Below are 25,050 nucleotides of genomic sequence, written 5' to 3'. Positions count from 1 at the left end.
GTGCACATACCCTTAGGATGTCAGGGACAAGATCATAGACCTGCACAAGGCTGGAATGGGCTACAAAACCATAAGTAAGACGCTGGGTGAGAAGGAGACAACAGTTGGTGCAATAGCAAGAAAATGGAAGACATACAAAATGACTGTCAATCGACATCGATCTGGGGCTCCATGCAAAATCTCACCTCGTGGGGTATCCTTGATCCTGAGGAAGGTGAGAGCTCAGCCGAAAACTACACGGGGGCAACTTGTTAATGATCTCAATGCAGCTGGGACCACAGTCACCAAGAAAACCATTGGTAACACATTACGCCGTAATGGATTAAAATCCTGCAGTGCCCGCAAGGTCCCCCTGCTCAAGAAGGCACATGTACAGGCCAGTCTGAAGTTTGCAAATGAACATCTGGATGATTCTGAGAGTGATTGGGAGAAGGTGCTGTGGTCAGATGAGACTAAAATTTAGCTCTTTGGCATTAACTCAACTCGCCGTGTTTGGAGGAAGAGAAATGCTGCCTATGATTCAAAGAACACCATCCCCACTGTCAAGCATGGAGGTGGAAACATTATGTTTTGGGGGTGTTTCTCTGCTAAGGGCACAGGACTACTTCACCGCATCAATGGGAGAATGGATGGAGCCATGTACCGTCAAATCCTGAGTGACAACCTCCTTCCCTCCACCAGGACATTAAAAATTGCTCGTGGCTGGGTCTTCCAGCACGACAATGACCCGAAACATACAGCCAAGGCAACAAAGGAGTGGCTCAAAAAGAAGCATATTAAGGTCATGGAGTGGCCTAGCCAGTCTCCAGACCTTAATCCCATCGAAAACTTATGGAGGGAGCTGAAGATCCGAGTTGCCAAGCGACAGCCTCGAAATCTTAATGATTTACAGATGATATGCAAAGAGGAGTGGGCCAAAATTCCATCTAACATGTGTGCAAACCTCATCATCAACTACAAAAAACGTCTGACTGCTGTGCTTGCCAACAAGGGTTTTGCCACCAAGTATTAAGTCTTGTTTGCCAAAGGGATCAAATACTTATTTCTCTGATCACAATGCAAATAAATATATATAATTTTGACTATGTGATTTTCTGTTTTTTTTTTTTTATATAATCTATCTCTCACTGGTAAAATTAACCTAGCCTAAAAATTCTAGACTGTTCATGTCTTTGACAGTGGGCAAACTTACGAAGTCAGCAAGGGATCAAATACTTATTTCCTTCACTGTAAGAGCATACACAAATACATATCTGCCCTCGCTGTCAACTTTAGTATGAATTGCTTCCCATCTCACCGATTTGTGCACCAATATGGACACACCCCTCGAGTACGATGGCTAGACCACTGCACCCTGGGCCGAAGAACTGATTTCATTTTAGCTGGCATTAAGTGTATCTCCTGGAGGCACAATATATGAGGGTTAACTTTGCGTATATTACTATACAATATTACTCTCTTCTGCGGACTGCCCACACCCCTCACGTTCCACGACATTACAGTTAAAGATGACATTCAGAAAATACAGCTTCCACATGCAGGAGAGATCCACAATGCCTAAAAAAGATCCATAATCCCGCCTGTCTCAGATATGTCAGATAACGATGCGTTACATCCCCCCTGCGTTTACATTTGTACATGAATGGTATTAACCCCTTAGTGTCTAAGCCTGTTTTGGCCTTCAGGACCAGCCCCATTTTTGCAAATCTGACATGTGTCACTTTATGTGGTAATAACTCCAGAATGCTTTTACCTATCCAAGCGATTCTGGGATTGTTTTCTCGTGACATGTTGTACTTTATGATACTGAAAAAATTTTGTCATTAAATTCAATATTTATTTGTAAGAAACGCCAAGATTTAGAGAAAATTAGCAAAAATTAGCATTTTTCTAAATTTTAATGTATTTACTTGTAAAACAGATAGTAATACCACACAAAATACATACTAGTTAACATCCCCCATATGTCTACTTTATGTTTGCGTCATTTTTTGAACATTCTTTTATTTTTCTAGGACGTTACAACGCTTAGAACTTTAGCAGCAATTTCTCATATTTTCAAGAAAATTTCAAAAGGCTATTTTTTCAGGGGCCAGTTCAGTTCTGAAATGGCTTTGAGGGCCTTATATATTAGAAAGTCACCATAAATCACCCCATTTTGAAAACTGCACCCATCAAAGTATTCAAAACAGCATTCACAAAGTATTTTAGCCCTTTAGGCGTTTCACAGGAATTAAAGCAAAGTAGAAGTGAAATTTACAAATTTCATTTTTTTTCTTCAAAAATTCATTTTTAATAAAAAATTTCTGTACCACAGAAGGATTTACCCAAGAAATGCAACTCAATATTTATTGCCCAGATTCGGCAGTTTTTAGAAATACCCCACATGTGGCCCTAGCGCAGTCATGGACTGAAACACAGGCCTCAGAAGCAAAGGAGCACCTAGTGGATTTTGGGCCTCTATTTTATTAGAATATATTTTAGGTACCATGTCAGGTGTGAGGAGGTCTTGTGCTGCCAAAACAGTGGAAACACCCCAAAAGTGACCCCATTTTGGAAACTATACCCCTCAAGGAATTTATCTATGGGTATAGTTAGCATTTTGAACCCACAGTTTTTTTTTCTAAATTTATTTGAATTAGTATGTGAAGGTGAAAATCTACTTTTTTTGTGAAAAAATTAGGAAATTTTAAAATTTTACAAGTAATAAAGTAGAAAAAACACCCCAACATATGTAAAGCAATGTCTTCCGATTATAGCAATACCCCATATGTGGTAATAAATTGCTGTTTGGACCCACAGCAGGCCTCAGAAGAGAAGGAGCACCATTTGGATTTCTGATTTTGCTGGAATAGTTTTCAGTGCCGTCTCGCGTTTGCAATGCACTGGAGGGAAGAAAACCGTGGAAACCCCCCAATAGTGACCCCATTTTGGAAACTATACCCCTCAAGGAATTTATCCATGGGTATAGTTAGCATTTTGAACCCACAGTTTTTTTGCTAAATTTATTTGAATTAGTATGTGAAGATGAAAATCTACTTTTTTTCTGAAAAAAGGTAGCCATTTTTAATTTTTACAAGGAATAAAGGAGAAAAAGCGCCCCAACATTTGTAAAACAATTTCTCCTGATTACGTAAATACCCCATATGTGGTAATAAACTACTGTTTGGACCCACACCGGGGCATAGAAGGGAAGGAGCGCTATTTGGCTTTTGGAGCTCAAATTTAGCTGGAATGTTTTTGGGTGTCATGTCGAATTTGCAAAGCCCCTGAGAGACCGAAACAGTGGAAGCCCCCCAAAAGTAACCCCATTTGGAAAACTACACCACTTAAGGAATCTATCTAGAGGTATAGTGAGCATTTAGGCCCCACACGTATCAACATTATTTCCACTAAAATGTTGAATTTTTTCAATTTCACAAAGGATAAACGAGAAAATGCACCCCAACGTTTGTAAAGCAATTTCTCCCGAGTACGGCAATACCCCACATGTGGTCATAAATGTTTTTTCATTAGAAAGTAATTAACCCTTTACGAACTGATTCATGTTTTGCTTTTTCGTTTTTCCTCCCCGCTTTCCAAGAGTCACTACTTTTTTATTTTTCTGTCAATAGAGCGGTGTGGGGGCTTATTTTTTGCGGGACGAGCTGTCGTTTTTATTGGTACCATTTTTTGGTACGATGCCATATCGGTGGACATAAACGGCTGTTTGGGCACGCTGTAGGGCTCAGAAGGGAGGGACGCCATTTGGCTTTTGGAGCGCATATTTTGCTTGGTAGTAGCTCTGGCGTTTTGCTGGTATTTCAGTTTATAATGTTGGGGCACATGTAGGCTGGGCAGAGTACATCAGAGGCATAATAAGAGGGTATAATAATGGGGTAAATAAATAATAATCCACAGATATGTGGCCAGTGTCGCACTGATAAATGGTGCCCGATCTTATCCACTTTTGGAACACTCTGCACATTTTGCATCGCCATAATCAGGGAGCCGGAACTTTTTTTATTTTTTCACCACCGGAGCCGTGTGAGGGCTTATTTGTTGCGGGACAATCTGTAATTTTCATTGGTACCATTTTGGGGTACATGCGATTTTGTTGATCACTTTTTATTCAATTTTTCGGCAAGCCAGGTGACCAAAAACCATCAATTCTGACAATGATTTTTATTTATTTTTGACGGCGTTTACCCTGGGCTATAAATGACTATTATACTTTATTCTGCGGGTCGGTACGATTACGGCGATACCATTTGTATATACGTTTTTTTATGTTTTGCAGCGTTTGAGCAATAAAATAACTTATTTAGAAAATAATGTATTTTCTGTCACCATATTCTGAAAGCCATAACTTTTTTATTTTTCAGTCAAAAAAGCTGTGTAAGGGCTTGTTTTTTGCGGGACGGGTTGTAGTTTGTATGGGTACTATTTTGGCGTACATGCGACTTTTTGATCACTTTTTATTACATATTTTGTGAGGGGTGGTGACCAAAAAATAGTGATTCTGGCATTGTTTTTCGTTTATTTTTTTTGCGGGGCGTTCACTGTGCGGGAAAAATAATATTATAGTTTTATAGTTGGGGTCGTTACGAACGCGGTGATACCAAATATGTGTACTTTTTTTTTACGTGTTCATTTTTTTTCCTATAATGAAAGACTTATTATAGAAAAAAAAGCAGTTCTTGTTTATATCACTTATAACTTTTATTTTTACACTTTTTTTAAAACATTTTTATTCTTTTTTTTACTTTTTTCACTTGTCCCACTAGGGGACACTTAGACTTGCAGCTCTGATCGCTGCTGGAATACATTACACTACACACGTAGTGTAATGCATTTCAACTGTCATTGTGACGTGACAGTCACACTGACAGGAAGCCTACAACGACCACCCTCGGGGTGGTCCTCATAGGCTTCTGTACATGGCAACCCGGAAGCCATTGTCTGGCGTCCGGTTGCCATGGGTACCATCGCCAGCCCCCGTGATTTCACATGGGGGCTGCCGATCGGCGCTAAAGACCTTAATTGTGGCGTTCAAAATCGAGCGCCGCAATTAAGGGGTTAACTGCCGATATCAGCGGCGACAGGCCGCTGATCGGCAACGGGGAGAGCAGGGCTGACACCCTGCACAGTTAACCGCTGCTGCGGTGTAGCGCCGCGCGGCGGTTAACTGTCAAAGCACTGACGTAACTGTACGTCAAGGTGCGCGAACTTACTGCTCACCATGACGTACAGTTACGTCATGGTGCGTTAAGGGGTTAATACTACCCGCACCCAAGGCACATTCCAGCTTAGAACCCAAAACCCACAGGTTGTTAATAATAAAACAATACCGGCAATGCATTGAGATGCATATTACATTGCCGATGCGTGCCCAACAACGTGGTATTTAAGTAATCCCGGGTAATACCCGTGCCAAAAAGCAACTAGATAGGCTTCCATCGGTGAAGGAACGGGTGGCAGCCTCCTCAGGGATGGCGCCCCACACATCAGAGGACTCAAAGCCGCGCTGGCCTGGCATAGGGACCAGCCAAGCTCTGCCACACCGAGTCCATATCACCTTCAGGATAAGTCCTGTGAGTTGACAGAAGAGTCCGGAGATTCAGAACAGCCCAACATCAGCGGTCATCCCAACACGAAGCACCATCCGTGTTATCAGGCAGAATTAATTCCGTCGTGGTGGACGCTTGCTTCGCACCCATTCATCAGCATCCTGCGGGGAATTGGAAAAAATGGATCTTTCTCCATGTACAATGCGCAGCCTAGCCGGATAGGACATGGAGTATGGAATACCCAGCTCTCTCAGGAGCCGTTTAACAGCCAGAAATGTTGCACGTCTTTTTTGCTGGTCCGCCGAGAAGTCAGGGAATATAGAGACTTTCGCCCCATTATAAGTAATTTCCGGTAGCCTGCGAGTCAGGCGTAAAATCATGTCCCGGTCATTGCAGTTCAGTATGCGTGCTAGAAGCGGTCTAGGGGGTGTTCCTGATGGCGGCGGCCTCCCCGGCACTCTGTGAGCTCTCTCAACTGCCAAGGTTTGTGAAAATGGCGCATCAGGGAGCAGATCTTTAATCCATTGCAGGACGAAATCCCCAGGGTACTGACTAGAGATGAGCAGGATAACGGAGGCGCGAGTTCACTGCGGAGCTCCTAGAACATGCAACCGCACTCGCTGCGCGCTAAGCCACGCCCCCCTGGAACGTCATTCTTAAGTAGTTTTCCTTTGATTGGGCACACCTGGCAAACTATGATGTTCCACATTATTAAGCAGGCCACAGGTTTCAAGCAATATGGGAAAGAAAAAGGATCTCTCTGCTGCCGAAAAGCGTGAAATAGTGCAATACCTTGGACAAGGTATGAAAACATTGGATATTTCAAAAAAACTTAAGCGTGATCATCGTACTGTGAAAAGATTTGTGGCTGATTCAGAGTACAGACGGGTTCGTTCAGATAAAGGCATAATGAGGAAGGTTTCTGCCAGACAAATTAATAGGATTAGGAGAGCAGCTGCTAAAATGCCATTGTAAAGCAGCAAACAGGTATTTGAAGCTGCTTGTGCCTCTGGAGTCCCGCAAACCTCAAGGTGTAGGATCCTCCAGAGGTTTGCAAGTGTGCATAAAGCTATTATTCGGCCACCCCTAAAAAATGCTCACAAGCAAAAACGGTTGCAGTGGGCTCAGAAATACATGAAAACTAATTTTCAAACCGTGTTGTTTACTGATGAGTGCCGTCCAACCCTGGATGGTCCAGATGGATGGAGTAGTGGATGGTTGGTGAATGGCTGTGACGTCAGCAAGGAGGTGGCGGAGTCATGTTTTGGGCTGGAATCATGGGGAGAGAGCTGGTAGGCCCCTTTAGGGTACCTGACGGTGTGAAAATGACCTCTGCAAAGTACGTAGAGTTTATGAATGACCACTTTCTTCGGTGGTACAAAAAGAAGAACCGTGCCTTCCGTAGCAAAATTATCTTCATGCATGACAATGCACCATCTCATGCTGCAAAGAATACATTTGTGTCATTGGCTGCTATGGGCATAAAAGGAGAGAAACTCATGGTGTGGCCCCCATGTTCCCCTGACCTTAACCCTATTGAGAACCTTTGGAGCATCCGCAAGCAAAATATCTATGAGGGTGGGAGGCAGTTCACATCAAAACAGAAGCTCTGGGAGGCTATTCTGACATCCTGCAAAGATATTCAAGCAGAAACTGTCCAAATACTCATAAATTCAATGGATGCAAGAATTGTGAAGGTGATATCAAAGAAGGGATCCTATGTTAACATGTAACTTGGCCTGTTAAGTTTTTTTTTGATTGAAAGAGCTTTTGATTTCTGTAAATATGACCTCCTGATGCTGCAAATTCAACAAATTACCATTTTAGTTCTCTTTACAACCTTTAAAATGTTTTGATCTCTGTTGTGCATAATAATTTGACACAGTGCATTTTGAGTTTTTTACTTCTAAAAAAAAATCTGTTATCATTAGGAGATTTGTTCAATAAAATTTGCATTATACTCCAACGGTTGATGGCTTGAAGATTATACTGACCGCATTTGCATAGACTATTTAGGAAAATCAGCGAAAAATAAAATTTGCATAATAATTTGGAACACGGTGTAGAGAAATATATATAAAAAATGACAAAAAAGTGTTTTTTTCACATTTTTTGTGATTTTTCTGCTCATAATAAAAATTAAAAGCATGGCATTAATTAAACTAATCTAGAAAATGAAAGCCTCATAAGTCATGTAAAAAAAAAAACATGTAAAAATAGTTGTGATATTCAAAGTGGTTGCAAAGATATTATCGTTTAAAGCAGTGCATATCAGAAATGGAAAATTGGACCTGGACACAGGGGTATCAATGAAAGGGTTAAGATTATATAAATTGCTATAGTAATTTATAAATTGAGCCACTATCTCCTCTGGGTGGATTATCTTTTAACCGTTAGTGGATTGAAGATAGGCTATATGTTGTCTAGCTTGTCTACTTTTTAGTTGTCTGGTGAAATGTCTGTGGCTACGGGCTGTCAGCTCCAACCTCCTCCTGACAGCCGCAGCCACGAGTCGGCAAGCGCTGGCCCCAGCCTCCTGCTCAGGAGACGCCAGCGCTCGCGTCCACTCACCTCTGCCAGATCCCGTAGGGTGCACGCGCACGCTCGTGCCCGCTCTTAAAGGGGCAGCACGCGCACCGGACCTCATGGACAAACTTTTACACGTGAGTACCCTGGACTATAGGAGGGGTCCAGCCCCCTAGTTCTATGCCTGAGCGTTGTTGTGTTCCCTATAGTTTGTCTATGTGATGGCCTCCTAGTGTGCTTCCTGTTCCAGTCCCTGTCCCTGTACCTATACTTGTTTCCAGTTCCTGTTCTTAGCAATCCATACCTTCCTGGTCTAGCACGGAGCTGTGCAAAAGTCGTGCTGCGCTACATCCACGCCTGACCTGTTTCACCTCGCCTGACGTCCGCCTGCTACCTACGTCCCAGCCGAGCCTGCCCTGCTGCTGTCTGAGCTGCCACAGGTACCTATAGAACTATAGACAATCACCTGATCCCTGTTGGCCAGCTGCCCTACTGCCAAGGCGGTACGGCCCAGTGTGTCCACAGACCCTTCGTGACAGTACGCTCAGGCCATGGACCCCGCTGGTCAATCCAAGACTATGACGACGTCACAGGAGATGCGAGCGGATATGCTAGACCTCCGGTCTTGACAGGATCAACTCCTCCAGGCATTGAACATTCTTGCACGTCGGCAGGAGGCACAAGCTGCCGTTCCTCCTACTACACCTACTGGCAATGTGGATCCTCAGTCTACACCTCTTGGCAGTATTGACCCACGTGTTTCTTTGCCACTTCCTAACCGCTATGATGGAGAAGCAAGTACCTGTCGTGGTTTTCTTAATCAATGACAGATCCATTTCAGCCTGTATGCTAAGACTTTTTCGTCTGATGGTGCCAGGGTCGCTTTCATCATTTCTCTCCTCACTGGCAAGGCTCTTGCATGGGTGAACCCTATCTGGGAGAGACAAGGACCAGAGACCAGTGACTTCCAAGCCTTTCTCCTGACTTTTCGCATGGTGTTTGAGGAGCCTGGACGGGTCTCATCCGCAGCAGCCTCTTTTGATTAACCTACGCCAAGGTGAGTGAGTACGCCATCCACTTCCGCACCCTAGCGGGAGAGCTCTTATGGATCAATGAGTCTCTGGTGGCTGCATTCTGGCATGGACTATCTTCCAGAATTAAAGACGAACTTGCCGCCCGGGATCTGCCGTCTACCCTGGATGACCTCATCCTTCTGTCTGCCCGGATTGATATACGGATCCATGAACGCCTTCAAGAGGTTCAACGGGAGAGAGCCCTTCCAAGTCTGGTTATTACTTTGCAGCAACCCCTGCTGTCCCCCGATGTCGATCCTCATAAGAAGTCGTTAATAACGGATCAGTGTAAGTTATCTACTCAAGAGAGACAACGCAGACGCACATCTGGACTCTGTCTTAATTGCGGTCTCGATGGTCATCTTGTGCGCCTGTGCCCCCAAAAATCCCAAAATCTAGGGTTACTTGGAGTGACGACCTTGGGTGAAGATGGACTTCTATCTAAATTGTCCATACCTGTGACCATAGTGTCCGGCGAGAAAACGCATCAGGTCTCTGCGTATCTGGATCCGCTGCTAATTTCATCCACAGAGATCAGGTGGACTTTCTGCAGTTGCCCACCACCCCTCTAGAGAGCCCGTTGACAGTTGCTTTAGTAAATGCACTACCTCTGCCAGACCCAGTTATAGCCGTGACCAAGCCGCTGAGGCCTTTTCGGACGTCTTCAGCAAGAGGGAGGCGGAGACATTGCCCCCACATCGGGCATATGACTGCCCAATTGAACTGATCCCTGGTGCATCCCTTCCCCGTGGTAGGGTATATCCTCTCTCCTTGCCAGAGACTTTGTCCATGTCCTCCTATGTGAAAGAGAACTTGGAGAGGGTCTTCATACGGAAGTTTTACTCCCCGGCAGGAGCCGGGTTCTTCTTCGTCAAAAAGTAAGATGACTCTCTTCGTCCTTGCATCGACTACCGTGGTCTCAATCAGATCACTGTGAAGAATAAATATCCGTTGCCACTGATCTTCGAACAGTTTTATCGTATACGTGGTGCAAATTTTTTTTCTAAGCTAGACCTGCGTGGGGCTTACAACCTAGTCCGGATTTGCCAGGGTGATGAATGGAAGACTGCATTTAACACCCGTGATGGACACTATGAGTATCTAGTAATGCCCTTCGGCCTGTGTAATGCCCCCGCGGTCTTCCAGGAGTTTGTGAATGCCATTTTCCGTGACCTTCTCTATGTTTGTGTTGTAGTCTACCTTGATGACATCCTGATTTTCTCCCCAGATCCTATGACGCACCAGAGACATGTCCGTCAGGTTCTGCTACGGTTAAAAGAGAATGGTCTGTACGCCAAGTTGGAGAAGTGCGTATTTGACAAGGATACTCTACCCTTCCTGGGCTACATCGTCTCAAATCGTGGTCTCGAGATGGACCCTGAAAAGGTAAAGTCTGTCCTGGAGTGGCCACGCCCTCAAGGCTTGAGGGCCATACAGCGCTTTTTGGGATTTGCTAATTTTTACAGGCAGTTTATTCCGAACTTTTCCTCAGTAACTTCTCCCATCTCTAACCTTACTAAGAAGGGTATGAACGTCAAGGTGTGGACTTCTGAGGCAGAGTCCGCATTCAATAGCCTGAAGAGTGCCTTCACGTCGCCTCTATCCTCCATCATCCGGATGTCTCTCTGCAGTTCTACTAGAGGGCGCAGCTCATCCGATCTTGATTTTTACGGACCACAAGAATCTGACCTACCTCCAGACGACCCAACTGCTGAACCCTTGTCAGGCCAGGTGGTCACTATTCTTTGCAAGGTTTCAGTTTGAGCTTCATTATCGTCCGGCCGACAAGAATGTGAGGGCTGATGCCTTGTCCAGGTCTTTCGAGACAGAAGACACCATTGAGAGTCCACAGAACATTATCGATCCATCTTGCATTGTCTCGGTCAATCCCCTGCAAATTGGGGACATTCCTCCAGGGAGGACTTTTGTGCGCCTGGCTGATCGTGGAAGAATCCTCCGCTGGGGTCACTCCTCTAGACTGGCAGGTCACGCAGATTTACGTAAGACCCGGGATTTTATTGCTCGTCATTTCTGGTGGCCCACTCTGCCCAAGGATATTGTGGACTTCGTTTCTTCCTGTGCTGTATGTGCAGCTAACAAAGCCACCCAAATCTAATTGTCATTTTGTCTGGGTGGAGTTTTTCTGTAAATATGCCAAATTGAAATGTCATTTCCTTACAAATTGAAAGTGGGTTTGTTGTTTTAAATGGTGATAGTGAGGGGGGTGGGGGGAAAGTGTTAAAAGAATAACCATGCTCATTTTTTAATGTTCTAATGAGTAAAATTATTTTACGTTCTGAAACATGTGAGATGAGTTTTTTTTCAAAAAACAAGGGACACAAGATGAAACCTTACAAAGTAATGTCCAAGGAACAATTGACAACACATCCATTTTGCTGTCTGAAAGATATTTACTTCATTTGTTTAGAAATGTCAAATGTAAAGTTAACAAATGCATTCACTTTCAAAGTAACATAAGACATGCCAAATATATGCAACACATAGTGGATACAAAGGGGGGGGGATAAACAGTTTGCATTGGGGACAAAATGTGAAACAAAAACAAACAATAAACATGTTTGTCTAGTCCTGGTTCGGCTGCTGAACACTGTGGCTGGATCCTGCCGGGGCACTGCACCTTCGGGACTCATGAAGTAGTCTGTGAAGGCATCGCTCACCTGTACTCCACGATTGGATGGTCTTCCTAAGCCCCAGTTGATATTGGGGTCACGGAAAGCTGTCTGTGTCTCCACCTCCATGTCAGCTCGCTCGTGATCACAAACATATTTGTGAAGAACATAGGCAGCTTTAATGACCCAATTAACTGTGGACGCATCCGACTGAAGTGCACAGGTGAAGACTCTCCACTAACTCACCATGATCCTAAAGGTGCACTCCACGAAGCGTCGTGCCTGGCTCAGCCTCTCATTGAAGACTCTCCTCCGGGCATCTAGTCTCTTCCGGGGGTATGGGCGCAGCAGCTTGGGCATCAGTGGAAAAGCCTCATCTGATACCATCACGAAGGGGACTGTATGCGTGGTACCCGGAAGAGTTTGGGGAGGAGGTAGAGTTACCTGATCTAGCAGGATTTACTTCCCTAAATCTGATGTCAGTAGCGCACGGGAGTCACCAGTGCTTCCATATGCGCCGACATCAATAGCCACAAACTTGTATGAGGCATCAGCCACCGTCATCAGGACCACAGAAAAATACTTCTTGCAGTTGAAGTAATGTGATCCTGACCACGGTGCCTGCTGCACACGTACGTGCTTACCGTCGACAGCGCCTATGCAATTTGGGAAAGTGGCCACAGATTGAAAGCCTGCTGCCACTTGCAAATCCCCCGAGTCGGACTGGGCATCGCGATGGGCTGCAAATACTGCCAGATCACCTGGCATGTGCTCCTTACAATTCCACAGATGGTTGATTTCCCAATGCAGGTGCAGGGTTTAATAACTCTCCACTGTTGCTAGAAATCTGTAAAGAAAAGAAAACAAAAATTAGTAACAACTAATTACAAGGAACACCAGCATAACTTTCACATTCATGTTAGAAAAACATACATGACTTTGAAATAGATTCACATCCACCATACTGTAAAATGTGGAAACAAAGGCTTTAAAGAAATACAAACACAACGCAACGTGATCAGCAGCCTCTCACAGGACTAATGGCTGTCCTCAATGTATCCTGCCTCCTTAGATGAACAGAGATAATCTCCTCTAGACTGTGGGTATCGAAATGTGGGTATCGACATCCTACAGAATTCTAGGAATTTCTCAGGGTACCTGTAGATACATACACATTATAACACACACACACACACACACACACACACGGTCTAAAGTTACAGAACTAAGCTTGTTAAAAAAAGGGTCATTCCCATCCAAATTGAATAATATAGCATGTGCAACATACATACATGAATGCTTACAAAATTAAGCATGTGTACCCATATTTTACAAATTGAATATGTATTCTGAAAAGAACGTCACATGTAAACATTAGAGGTTAAACAAAGAATAAGGTAGTTTAGAATAACCACTGTTGTAAGCCAACAAATTAAGGTTAATTTCTTACACATTTGTCTTAGAAACTAAAACACACTGTCTGATGCAACAATTGTAGGCTGATGCAACACACAGTATCTGAGAAATAAACCCATTATGTGCTTAAACATTAAATTGAGACTATCATAAATGTACTTTTGCTTCAAACAATCCCCAAAAAACTCACCGTCTTAATTCTTGGTAAAGGTGGCCAATGTGTCCCCTTTCATTACGGAGGAGATTAATGGGGTGCACCCAATACCTCCGTCGTCTTTCATGCTCCTGAGAAACATCAAGTGTTTTTTGCTGCGTTTTTGGAGCTGTTTTCTATAGAGTCCGTGAAAAACGGCTCCAAAACGTCCCAAGAAGTGACCTGCACTTCTTTTTCGCGGCCATTTTTTTACGCAGACGTTTTTTCAAACCGGCCGCGTAAAAAAATGACCCATCGTAACAGAACGCCGTTTTTCTCATTGAAATCACTGGGCAGATGTTTGAAGGCGCTCTGCTTCCGATCTTTCAGCCGTTTTTCGGCCATTTACGGCACCAAAAATGGTCGAAAATAAGCCGTGTGAACATACCCTAACAGTTCAGAAACTCTTCACTCTCTGAAAAACATGTTAACTCTGAGGCATGAAAGTCATTTGAGTAGATTAGGTTTTGACATATTACAATGCTAGAACACCATGGGTATTACAGTTACTGTAGGTCCTTAAACAGGTATTAATCACTACATCACTCTAAACACTAGATTTACTATTAAATATATATAATTGTATTTCTGTCCATTTGGTCTGCATTAAAACTTTATATGCTTTGCAAAGGTGAAATGCATGGCATTTTAACAGTTTCATAACTCAAAAATGTATCATGTGATTTAACAAATATTAACATTTTATTTGTTATGTTCTTTTTCAGATCATGGGTTATAGGTGCAATAGCACTTCTTTGCCTGCTAGGGTTGACTTGGGCTTTTGGACTTATGTATATTAATGAGAGTACAGTCATCATGGCATATTTGTTCACCGTTTTCAACTGTCTTCAGGGGATGTTCATATTCATTTTCCACTGCGTTCTGCAAAAAAAGGTAAACTGAATTTTTTTTACATTTTTATCCCATATTTCCTGTCATATTTTATGAACATTTAATAGTTAAGCACTTTTTTTTTTACAATTTATGAATGTCATAACCACCAATCAAGATGCCCTTATGTATGCAGTTGTGTAGGTGTACTCAGATGAGTTCACACCACAGCCTGTTAGGCCTTATTCACACGAACGAGTCCGTTTTGCGCACACAAAAAACGCTGCGTTTTGCGCGCGCAAAAGTTCAGTGTGGCATCTGTATATGGTGCGTGGCTGCGTGATTTTCGTGCAGCCGGCATCATTATGACACTTTGATGTTACTGTCGCTGCAGAATTTAGTATGTCCGTTAACGTTGGACATTATCTGCATTTGTCTATGAGCTCCAAATTAGTGAATGCTCTCTCAATGGTGGATCTGAGAGAGGCCGGCCGGAGAGAGACCATGACACGCAGCTTCAGTGTTCAAACGATCTCTGCCCTACGGGGCGGATCCATCTTTATTTATAGGAAAATGAGAGTAGGTGGTAACCTCATACTTGCAAACATAAACATTCTATATATGGTAATATCCCAAAACTCCACATATGGTATAATGACAGGAAAGGTGTAGGCTTTGGTTTCAGCCAATCATCTACAATATGATAATGACTCTGATTCAGCCAATAAGAATTATTTCAATGCATTATAATAATACTTCACTCTCCAAGCCCCAGGTGGCCTGAACCTTGTCCCATGGGAAGACACACATTTCAGATACAAAAGTTAATTTGTCTATACTTCTTATCTCACTAGAGAATGGAGACTGCATATAAGTTTAAATTAATTAAACAGAGGCCTGAATCCAAGGCTGACATATGGTAAACAGTCATTGTCCATTCGGCCAAGGCTATTTGATCTGCTCCTTAAAAGAGTAATAAAACATTCAATTCAAGAACACAACATAGAATTGTTTCAGGACATCTGCTGACATTTACTTTTTACTTATTAACCTCAAGATGGCTCCTTCAGGCCAAAAGATAGATTCCAATGATCCAAAATGGATGCCTACCATACAAGATGTAGTCCATGCAAAATGTTATCTTTGAAACATATTCTAATCACCTTCACAAAAGCAATATATGTTCACACATATAAAGATTATTAAAATATTTTTGACAATTCCCTTCTTTTGAACATAAATTTGCTTAGCCATGTATTAGAATATTCATCCGAGATTACGTTCTGGTCAGCTCCCCTGATCCAGGGCATCCCATGCCATTCACTGCGAGATGAATACTCAGTATACGTGTCTAGCAATAGGTGCGCGTACAGCGTTACATACTGTACACACCTGAAGATTTAGGGAATTACCATCTATCTTGGTGGTTTTCTACGGCTTGACAGATGACTTTATCAGGTGTGGAAGCATTTAGTGTCACATAAACAGGTGGCTCTGAATGTTTCCTCCCTCCTCGGTTCTTAGGGTGGTGGGTGATCTGGACCTCATGCACTTTTATATCCTGTGCTATTTTCTTAACTGCTGATACTTTTGCAATCAAACATGTCACAAGTTTAAACATAAAATATCTCTATCTAAGTAGCTGGTTGTATCCTTGCTAAGGTACATACTCCTGGTCTCCTGGGTGGCAACTACTTATATGCTTTAAACCCACATACATGACATATATGTTTGGTTGAAGCACATCCCTGGAGTGATTTAACCCTCCTGCAATCCAGGAGAACAAGATCATGTCCCGTCCGGTGGCAATCATCGATGACACCCCCTTTATTAGTTAGATTACCTCGTATTGCACCTTTTTGGCTCTGCGTTAACCATTTGCTAGCTGTCTCGGAGCACTGGGAGCTGCCAGTTCCTTTTACCCCCACACAAGATACATATTTTGTGTCTCTTCCCTCACAGCCGGTGAGGTTTACAGCATCAAACAACATGTCATTTTTATTAACCTGACCTCTGTTTACACATTACACGGTGTTATTGGGGTAACATCTAATCATGGACGGCGGTATTCCTGGCCTGAGATCTGTTTTCCGCAGCGCTTCCCTCTTTGAATATCTTACACGATAAAACAGACAGGGAACCAATGCCCCCGCTGCTATACAAGAGGAACAACTCCAGGAGAGTTAGGGTTAAGCGCTAGAGAAAAGAGATGGGACTGCAAGGCCAAGGCAATAACTTCATCTATCTTCAGATATGGCATCGTCTTTAAATGGAGACATATACAATAGTCCAGCAATGTAGTCAATACTGATATCACTTGATGTTTGATAAACTTGTCATTAAACTCTTCTTCCAGCTCATCATTTAGACAATAGGTAATGTAGAGATGACAGAGAAGATGGTGGTCAGCCGGAGCTTGACGAGACCCACAGTTCAGCCTCGTGGTTGAGGACCTGTCAGCAGTGACCGGCGTGTGTCCAAGTACTTTCCTTCCAATGTAACGGATGTGGAAGTTGTGAGTAGGACTTGGTACGGAGCGTCAGTGCGGCTGTGGTGCTTTACTGTGTCTCTTTAAACACGTCCAAGTCCCTGGCTGTAAACAATGTCCTCCTATCACTTAGGATCTGGAATGGAATCATAAACATATCTATACATCTGCGTGATCTGTTTCTTCAGAGCTCCCACATAACTGGTGAGGTCAGAGTGCAATGGGCAGGCACTCAGTCCAGGGTTCATGGGTTTCAGCCATGACCTTCTGGATCTTTAACTTCAAGGTCCCATTCAACCTTTCTACCTTCCCACTGCTCTGGGGATATGGGGTGTGAAAAGCTGTTCTCTGTCCAGGGCCTGCAGGATTTCTTGGAGTTCCTCTCCAGTAAAGTGAGTTCCTCTATCACTTTCTATTGTTTCAGGGACCCCATATCTACATACCACTTCTGAGAACCATCTTTTACTTTTGCTGTGGCCCTCGTTACTGGCCACGCCTCAGGCCACCCAGAGAACAGATCTACACAGACCGCTACATGTCATACTGTCCCACCTTTGGTAACTGAGTCAATCTGCAATCGCTGATATGGGTATTCTGCCTTTACCATATGCCTTTTTGCAACCCGCACAGTTTTGCCTATGTTATGGCGGACACATATCCTGCACCTCTGGACAAATCTGGCAGCAGCACTTGCTGAACCCCGGGGGTACCCACCATTTGGTCACCATTGCACACATTCCTTCTCTTGACACCTGCATTGGTCCGTGCATTAGTTGGGTTATCAAGGGGAAGAGGACTCTGGGTAGGCACAACCTGTTACCCACCTTCCATATTCCATCCTCCCCTTCACTGGCACCTTTTGTCTGCCAATGTCCTTTTTCCTCTTTTGTGGTTAGACTTTGTAATCTACTTAATATTATCATGTCTATGGGACCAGATACTATGCTGGTCAAGAATACTACGTCCTCCTCTATGAGGGACATGGGAGCCGCAGCTTTCGCAGCCTTGTCTACTAGTCTATTTCCCCTTGCTTCAGGGGCAGCTTGCACTTTAGTAAGAGCTTGCACTTTGCATATACCTGCCTGCTTTGGCAGTGTCAGAGCCTGAAACAGTTCTCTCACTCTCTCAACAGTGGGTTTACCCGTGGATCCAGCAAAATCTCTGCTCCTCCAGATTAGGCCATAATCATGTGCAATACCAAAAGCATATCTAGAGTCAGTATATATATATTTGCGGTTTTACCTTCAGTCAGTCTACACACCTCAGCGAGTACCTTCACCTCCACCTCCTGTGCGGACACGGAGGATGGGAGTGGTTCTTTCTTTATTACCTCTGTTTCGGTAGTGACAGTATATACCCAGTCTTGTAGCATCCTTCATGGTGGTACCTGGAACCATCTACAAAAGAAACTCAAAAGCTGGATTAGATATTGGATCCTCTGTTAATGTTTTCATCTCTATTTTCATTAATTCAATACAATTATGTTGGTGACCTGTGTACTGGGGAATCAAATGTGCTGGGAAACCAACTTCCCACCAGGCTGGAAATTCACTGTCTACTGTTTCCTGTGACTTATCCCATTCCCTCTCAAGTCTCCCATTGACCATATAATCTATCCATTTCTTCCTCCTCTGTTGAACCCTGCGGAAGCAATGTAGTAGGGTTTAACACTGTAACACTGTACATCAATCTATGGTTCGGTTATCAATACTTTTCAACTGTGGGAGGCTCGGAGGGCACTGCTTCAACTGGGGTTTGGGGCTGCTTGCAAACAATTATAAGAGTCACAGGGGCCACAGACATGCGTCCTACATCTGTTTACCCTGTGCCCAGAAGGAGGACAGGACCGCCCTCAATATTTCCTGAGGTGTGAGGTCTCCTCCTCTCAGTGCAATCCCCATAGAGTGCAGCACACACAAAATTTTGCATATCATCAGTAACTTCAATCTGTCCATCAGACTTATATCGAATGACAACCTGAATTGCTGCAAGGATGTCAGAAACTATAAGATTGACTGGACAGGAATCTGACACCATAAACGTGACAACAGCTCTTGTGAATGCTGTAATCTTATTTTGCATTTCCATTTCATAAAATATATTCCCAATATGTGTGTGTGTGTGTGTGTGTGTGTGTGTGTGTGTGTGTGTGTGTGTGTGTGTGTGTGTGTGTCATGTGCATATACCAGCATTAAACAGAAAGGATACTCTTATAAATTATTAAGAGGTTTGCAAAATATTTGGTTCCTTAATTAGTATATGTCAATTATGAAATAAACCAATCTATTAAGACAAATGATGAAACATATCGTGCACTATATGCGTCATCATATGCCAATAGAAACTTTTTAATATCAAATAATAATAACCTAAAATGTAACAATGACATATAAAAAATCTTTCTCGTTGAATCACTTATCATGTGGTGATTTCAAATAAACCATTTCCCTTTAAAAATAGTTCAGCACACACCAGTCACTCACAATACCAGCTGTTCCCAGACACTCTCAGTACTGAGAATCCAATCTCACACATGTATACCTTATGTGTGTACCTTTGGTAAAACAAGTATATAACTAGAGTGACTGTGTATAAACTCCTATTCTTGGATTATTCATCCAATGAACTATAATCTTCATTTAGTAATGTGCATCATATTAAATTTAAATATGAATGATGTTTTTCATTGTGGTCGACACATAAAACACATATAACGTAACATATAACATATAAACATAAAACATATAATACTCAATCCTGTGTTCTTATTAGGCTTTTTTTTTTCCTCTTAATCTTTAAGTTACAGTTCTTATTTTGCACTAAAGGTGCAGTTTCTGCAGACACAGCTATACTACAGATAACAGAGAATGTAGCATTAACCCCTTACTAGCTAAAACTTATGAGCTACAAGGTCAAAATGTCACCATGTGCTCCTGTCAATCAATGACCAAACATCTTCACGTTAACACACGTTATTCTCTTATCATTAGTTATATTAGTCTAACACGATTACTATAGATTAACAATATCTTGTTAGACATTCCATGCAATTATTAAAATGACTGTTAAATAAACCAAAAAGGAAAAAGATTTACAGTAAAGTTTAAAACGTCTTGGAAAACTCCTATAACGAGAGGAAATTTCATTAGTGACAATTTAGGACAGATGATATACAGTATATTCCAACAAGCAGATCTGGATAGAAATACATAAGAATCTTCACTTTATCAATCTCACTTTTACAATCCGTGGTCATTACACTTATAATTATCCTATTGGCTTTAACTCTATTTCTAGCCAATACCTAATCCACGTCTATCTCTCTATCAATAATCCCTGAACATTGCACCCAATGTTCCCTTTTTAGGAAGTGAAGAGTTAATTGATTCCTTTATGAATTCAGATGACGCCTATCTCTCTATGTATGGCTAATAACTGATCGCCTATCACCCCTGGAAACCTCTTGTTTCTGGAAACCTTTGGTTTATAAAGCTGTACATAGAAGAATTATATGTTGGCACATTATTTTCTACTGGAATGTCTATCTATAGAATTAGACGCTGGTTAATTCTTACTGATAACTGACAACTGTGCTTCCATGTGTTTATTTTTTTTGTTTTTTTTCTGGTACATTCAATCACTTCTATCTGTTCTCTGCAACTCTGTCTATTAATCCGGGGCCCATCATCTCTCAAGAATTACATCTGAAAACAGTACGTGTGAACATAGCCTAAGGGTATGTTCACACGCTTAACCAAAAACGTCTGAAAATACGGAGCTATTTTTTCAGGCGTTTTTGAAGCTGAAAATGAAGCTTCTTTTAATTTGGAGCTTCTTTTGAGGTGTTTTTTGAGGCATTTTTCATAGTGTTGAATGGAAAATCAGCTCCAAAAAGCGCCTCAAGAAGTGACATGCTATTTCTTTTTAAGGAGCGTCTTTTTACGCTGCGTTTTTAAAACAGAGGCGTAAAAAGATGCCCTGTATGAACTAAATGCTATTTTTCCCATTGATTACTAAGGGCAGAGGTTTCTAGGCCTTTAGCTTCCATTTTTTCAGGCGTTTCGAGGCGTAAATGCCCAGAAATACGCCTGAAGCAACTGCGTGTGCACATACCCTAAGGGTATGTTCACGCGGCTTAGCAAAATGCGTCTGAAATTACGGAACTGTTTTCAGGCAAAAACAGCTCCTGATTTTTAGACGTTTTTTTTAACAACTCAATGGAGTCAATGAAAAACACCTCCAAAAACATCCCAAGAAGTGTCCTGCACTTCTTTTGACGAGCTGTCATTTTACGCGCCGTATTTTGATAGTGACGCGTAAAATAAAGGCTTGTGGGAACAGAGCATCGTAATTCCCATTGAAAGCAATGGGCAGATGTTTGTAGGCGTATTAGGGGCATTTTTTCAGGCGTAATTCGAGGCGTAAAATGCCCGAATTACCCCTGAAAATACTGCGTGTGAACATACCTTAACACTGCTGACAGTTATATTACACTGCACTACAAAAGTCCTAGTGGGACAAAAAAGAAGTTACAATTTGTAAAAGATGCTTTAGAATAATAAAAAAATACAAGTTTCAAGTACTAAAAACAAAAATTGCCTTTTTTACCTGATTTATTGTAAAAAAATAAATAATATATATACATAATTAGTATTGCCACATTCTTAACGACCTGAACTTTAAAAATATCACATTATTCGTCACGCATGGTGAACTATGTACAAATAATAAATATAAGACGATGACAGATTTGCTTATTTTTGGCCACCTTGCCTCAAAAAAAGTGGAATAGAAAGTGATCAAAAAGTTGCATTTACACCAACATGGTACCAAATGGGATCACTTCTTTGGTATTACTTTTATTATTTTTACCTTCGAGCCTCTGAAACTGAAGCCCAATGCTGTGTATATCAACTCAAATGCACATGGTGCTCTTTTACTCCTCAACCCTGTCATCCAGTATGTCCAGGCAAAAAATTATGTAGAAAGTTTCGTAAATCAGTAATTATTATGCTGTATTTAGAGAGTGGTCTTTTCATATGAGGACAAGCTGGGCACAACATATAGGCCACTGATGTGGCATATCTGCTTCCACTTTCACTCTAGAACATCCATTGCGACAAATTTTTGCAAAATACCTTAGGGTCAAAATGCTCACCTCTAGATGAATTACTTGAGAGGTGTGGTTTCAAAAATAGGTTCACTTGTCATGGGTTTCCACTCTACAGGTACCTTAGAGGCTCTGCAAATGTGGCATGTGACATGGCATCTTGAAATAGAAAAACAAATTGCGCTTCACTTCCATGGCTGTAACTAGGAAAGACTGGGCCCCATTGCAAACTTTTGACAGGGCCCCCATCTCTCCCCCCACCTCCACAACCCCCGCCCTCCCGGCAATGAACATATAGAAGTTATATGTTCAATGTAAAAATACAGCTAGGCCTCCAAGTGTACTCTTATAAACCTTTAGTAACAGGGATACGAAAATTGTAACAAACAATTATGCACTGATATTTTAATTTTTTTTTATCACTTAACCCTTTCCCAAATTATGGTGTGTATATAGTGCCACACAGATCCCCTTGTGGATCATGACACACAGCCGCCCCTTGTAGATCGTACCACACACATCCGCCCTGTAGATAGTGCAACACACCGCCTCTTGTAGATCATGCCACACAGCCTCCCTTGTAGATACTGCCACACAGTCCCCCTTGTAGATAGTACCACTCAGTCCCCCTTGTCGATGGTGCCCCACAAAGAAATAAAAAACAATTGTACTCAACTAGCCTCTTTCCCTCGATGGATGGAGCGCTTCACAGCCTCGAGATGCCGCGATGGGACCCTGTTGTAGGCCGTCGTGATCCTGTGACATCATCATGTCGGCCTGCAGGGATTCTGTCCTCCCAGCGTCTTATAGGCTGCAGGCCTAACGCTATGGCTGTTATAGTGGTAGTTCCACCACAGTTTTCTTCTGAGCCCTGCCATGTGCCCAAACAGGATTTTAGGACCACATTTTGGGTATTACCATACTTGGGAGAAATTGTGAAACAAATTGTGGGGTTCTTTCTCCTATATTCCATGTAAAAAATTAACAATTTTTAACTAAAACTATATACTATTGGAAAAAAAAAAGCCCAATTTTTATACTGTAAATGCTATGAAACACCTGTGGGGTCAGAATGATAACTATACCCCTAGATGAATTCCTTTAGGTGTGTACTCTCCAAAAAATGTGGGCACTATTAGGGGGTTTCCACTGTTCTTGTCCCTCAGGGGCTTCTTATATACGACATGGCGCCCTAAAATAATTTCTGCAAAATCTGCGCAACAAAATCCAAATGGCACACTTTTCGTTTCGAGTTCTGCCATGTGTCCAAACAGCAGTTTACGACCACATGTGGGGTATTGCTTTACTCTGAGGAAATTAGGTAACAAATTGTGGAGTGCTTTTTCTCCTATATTGCTTGTCATATTTATTTATTTTTTAGCTAAAACTACGTATTATTGAAAAATACATAAATTTTCATTTTCATGGCCAAATGTTAATAAATTCTACAAAACTCCTGTGGGGTCAATATGCTCACTATACTGCTGGATGCATTCCTTGATAGTTGTATTTTCCAAAATTGGTCACTTCTAATGGATTTCCACTATACTCTGCAAATGCATAATTTTGTCTTCAAACCATTCCAGCAAAATCTGCGCTCCAAAAGTCAAATGGCGTTCCTTCCCTTCTGAGCCCTACAGTGTATCTAGACAGCAATTTGCAACAACATATGGGGTATTGCCTTACTCGATAGAATCTGCATATCAAATTTTGAGGTGTCTATTTTCCTATATTACTTGTGGAAATAAATAAATTTGACCTAACTTTGACCTAAATTTACATATTATTGGAAAAAATGACATCCAATTCTAATGAACGCTATGAAACACCTATGGGGTCAAAATGCTTTCTACACCCCTAGATAAATTCCTTCAGGGGGTTTAGTTTAAAAATGGGGTATTTTTGTGGGTGCTTCTTTTGTTTTGGCACGTCAAGGCCCCTGCAAACTTGAAATGATGCCTAGAAAACATCCTAATAAAAATGAGGCCCGAAAATCCATAATGTGCTCCTTTCTCATTTCTGAGGCCTGTGTTTGAGTCAAGTTGCACACTAGGACCACTTGTGGAATATTTCTAAAAACTGCAGAATCTGGCCAATAAATATTCTCTGTTATCACCTACTATTACAGGAGAAAATAATTAAAACTGAATATCTTAAAAAAAAAAACTATGAAATTTTTACATTTCACCTAAATTTAGCTTTAATTCCTGTGAAATATCTAAACAAACTTCCTAAATGCTGTTATGAATACTTTGAGAGGGGCAATTTTTAAAATGTGGTTATTTATGTGGGTACTATTAGATAGGCGCCTCAAAGCCACAAGCCATTTCAGACCTGAATTGGTCCCTAAAAAATATTTTTGGAAAAGTTCTTAAAAATTTGATGCTAAACTTATATGCCTTCTAACGTCCGAAAATTGACCACCAAAATAACTCACCCCCTAGCTCAGGGAAAACTGATTATTAGAGATAGAGCCTGCAGAGGAGAAAACGGCTATAAAATGTCATATAGAAGTGATATAATGGACAGAAATAGTGTTATTGCTCATGTACACACATATGACAGCTTATTCTGTAAAGTCACCTGAAAAGTTTTTTTCAGATGACTTTTCAGAATAGGCTGTCATATGTGTGTACATGAGGAATAACACTATTTCTGCCAATTATATTGCTTGTATTCTGCATTATTTAGCTTTTTTCCCCCTCTGTGGGGCTCTACCTCTAATTCTCAGTTGTTTCTGAGCTATTGGGCAAAGTTGAATGGCTGTCATGTCTTCTATACACTGCACACATAGAAGAGGAGAATCCTGCTCTCCTATTTCTATATATTACATATACACAGTTGAGTCCCATTATTATGAACACCTCCTACTTTCGACGTCAGCAGCGCGTATCCCATGAAGGAAGTTTTATGTCATGGGCTGGGTGGTAGGGGTTCGATAGGCTGTCTGAACACTGAAAAAAATTGCTGCCATGGATAAAAGGGGCAATTTATCAGAGTTGCAAAGAGGGATGATTATTGGCTTTCGGGCCAAGGTTGGCAGTATTTCTTAAACAGCGCAGTTTGTGAACTGTTCGCGTGCTGCTGTGGTGAAGGTGTATTGTGAGTGGACAAATGGCACCATTGGGAATAACTGACGTGGAAACTGCGGAGCACCATGTGCCATTGATGTGAGAGGTGAACGTCGGCTACGAAGGTGAACGTCGGCCAAACTACAAGCTACAGTGGAGCATC

At 42.0% G+C, this 25,050-nt stretch overlaps 1 protein-coding gene across 9 annotated transcripts in view; it reads left to right on the top strand.

The window, feature by feature from the left end:
* The window catches only part of ADGRL3 (adhesion G protein-coupled receptor L3), a 2,099,109-nt gene that overhangs the window by 1,297,407 nt on the left and 776,652 nt on the right, over window positions 1-25,050 (top strand). For all 9 annotated transcript variants that reach the window (XM_075863876.1, XM_075863871.1, XM_075863866.1 and 6 more), the window contains exon 20: window positions 14,113-14,281. In XM_075863876.1, coding sequence (XP_075719991.1) covers window positions 14,113-14,281 — 169 coding nt within the window. The remainder of the gene's footprint in view (window positions 1-14,112; window positions 14,282-25,050) is intronic.

This window comes from Rhinoderma darwinii, chromosome 1, assembly GCF_050947455.1.
Source record: "Rhinoderma darwinii isolate aRhiDar2 chromosome 1, aRhiDar2.hap1, whole genome shotgun sequence".
Taxonomy (NCBI): Eukaryota; Metazoa; Chordata; class Amphibia; order Anura; family Rhinodermatidae; genus Rhinoderma; species Rhinoderma darwinii.
This window is presented reverse-complemented; position numbering and strand designations above follow the sequence as displayed.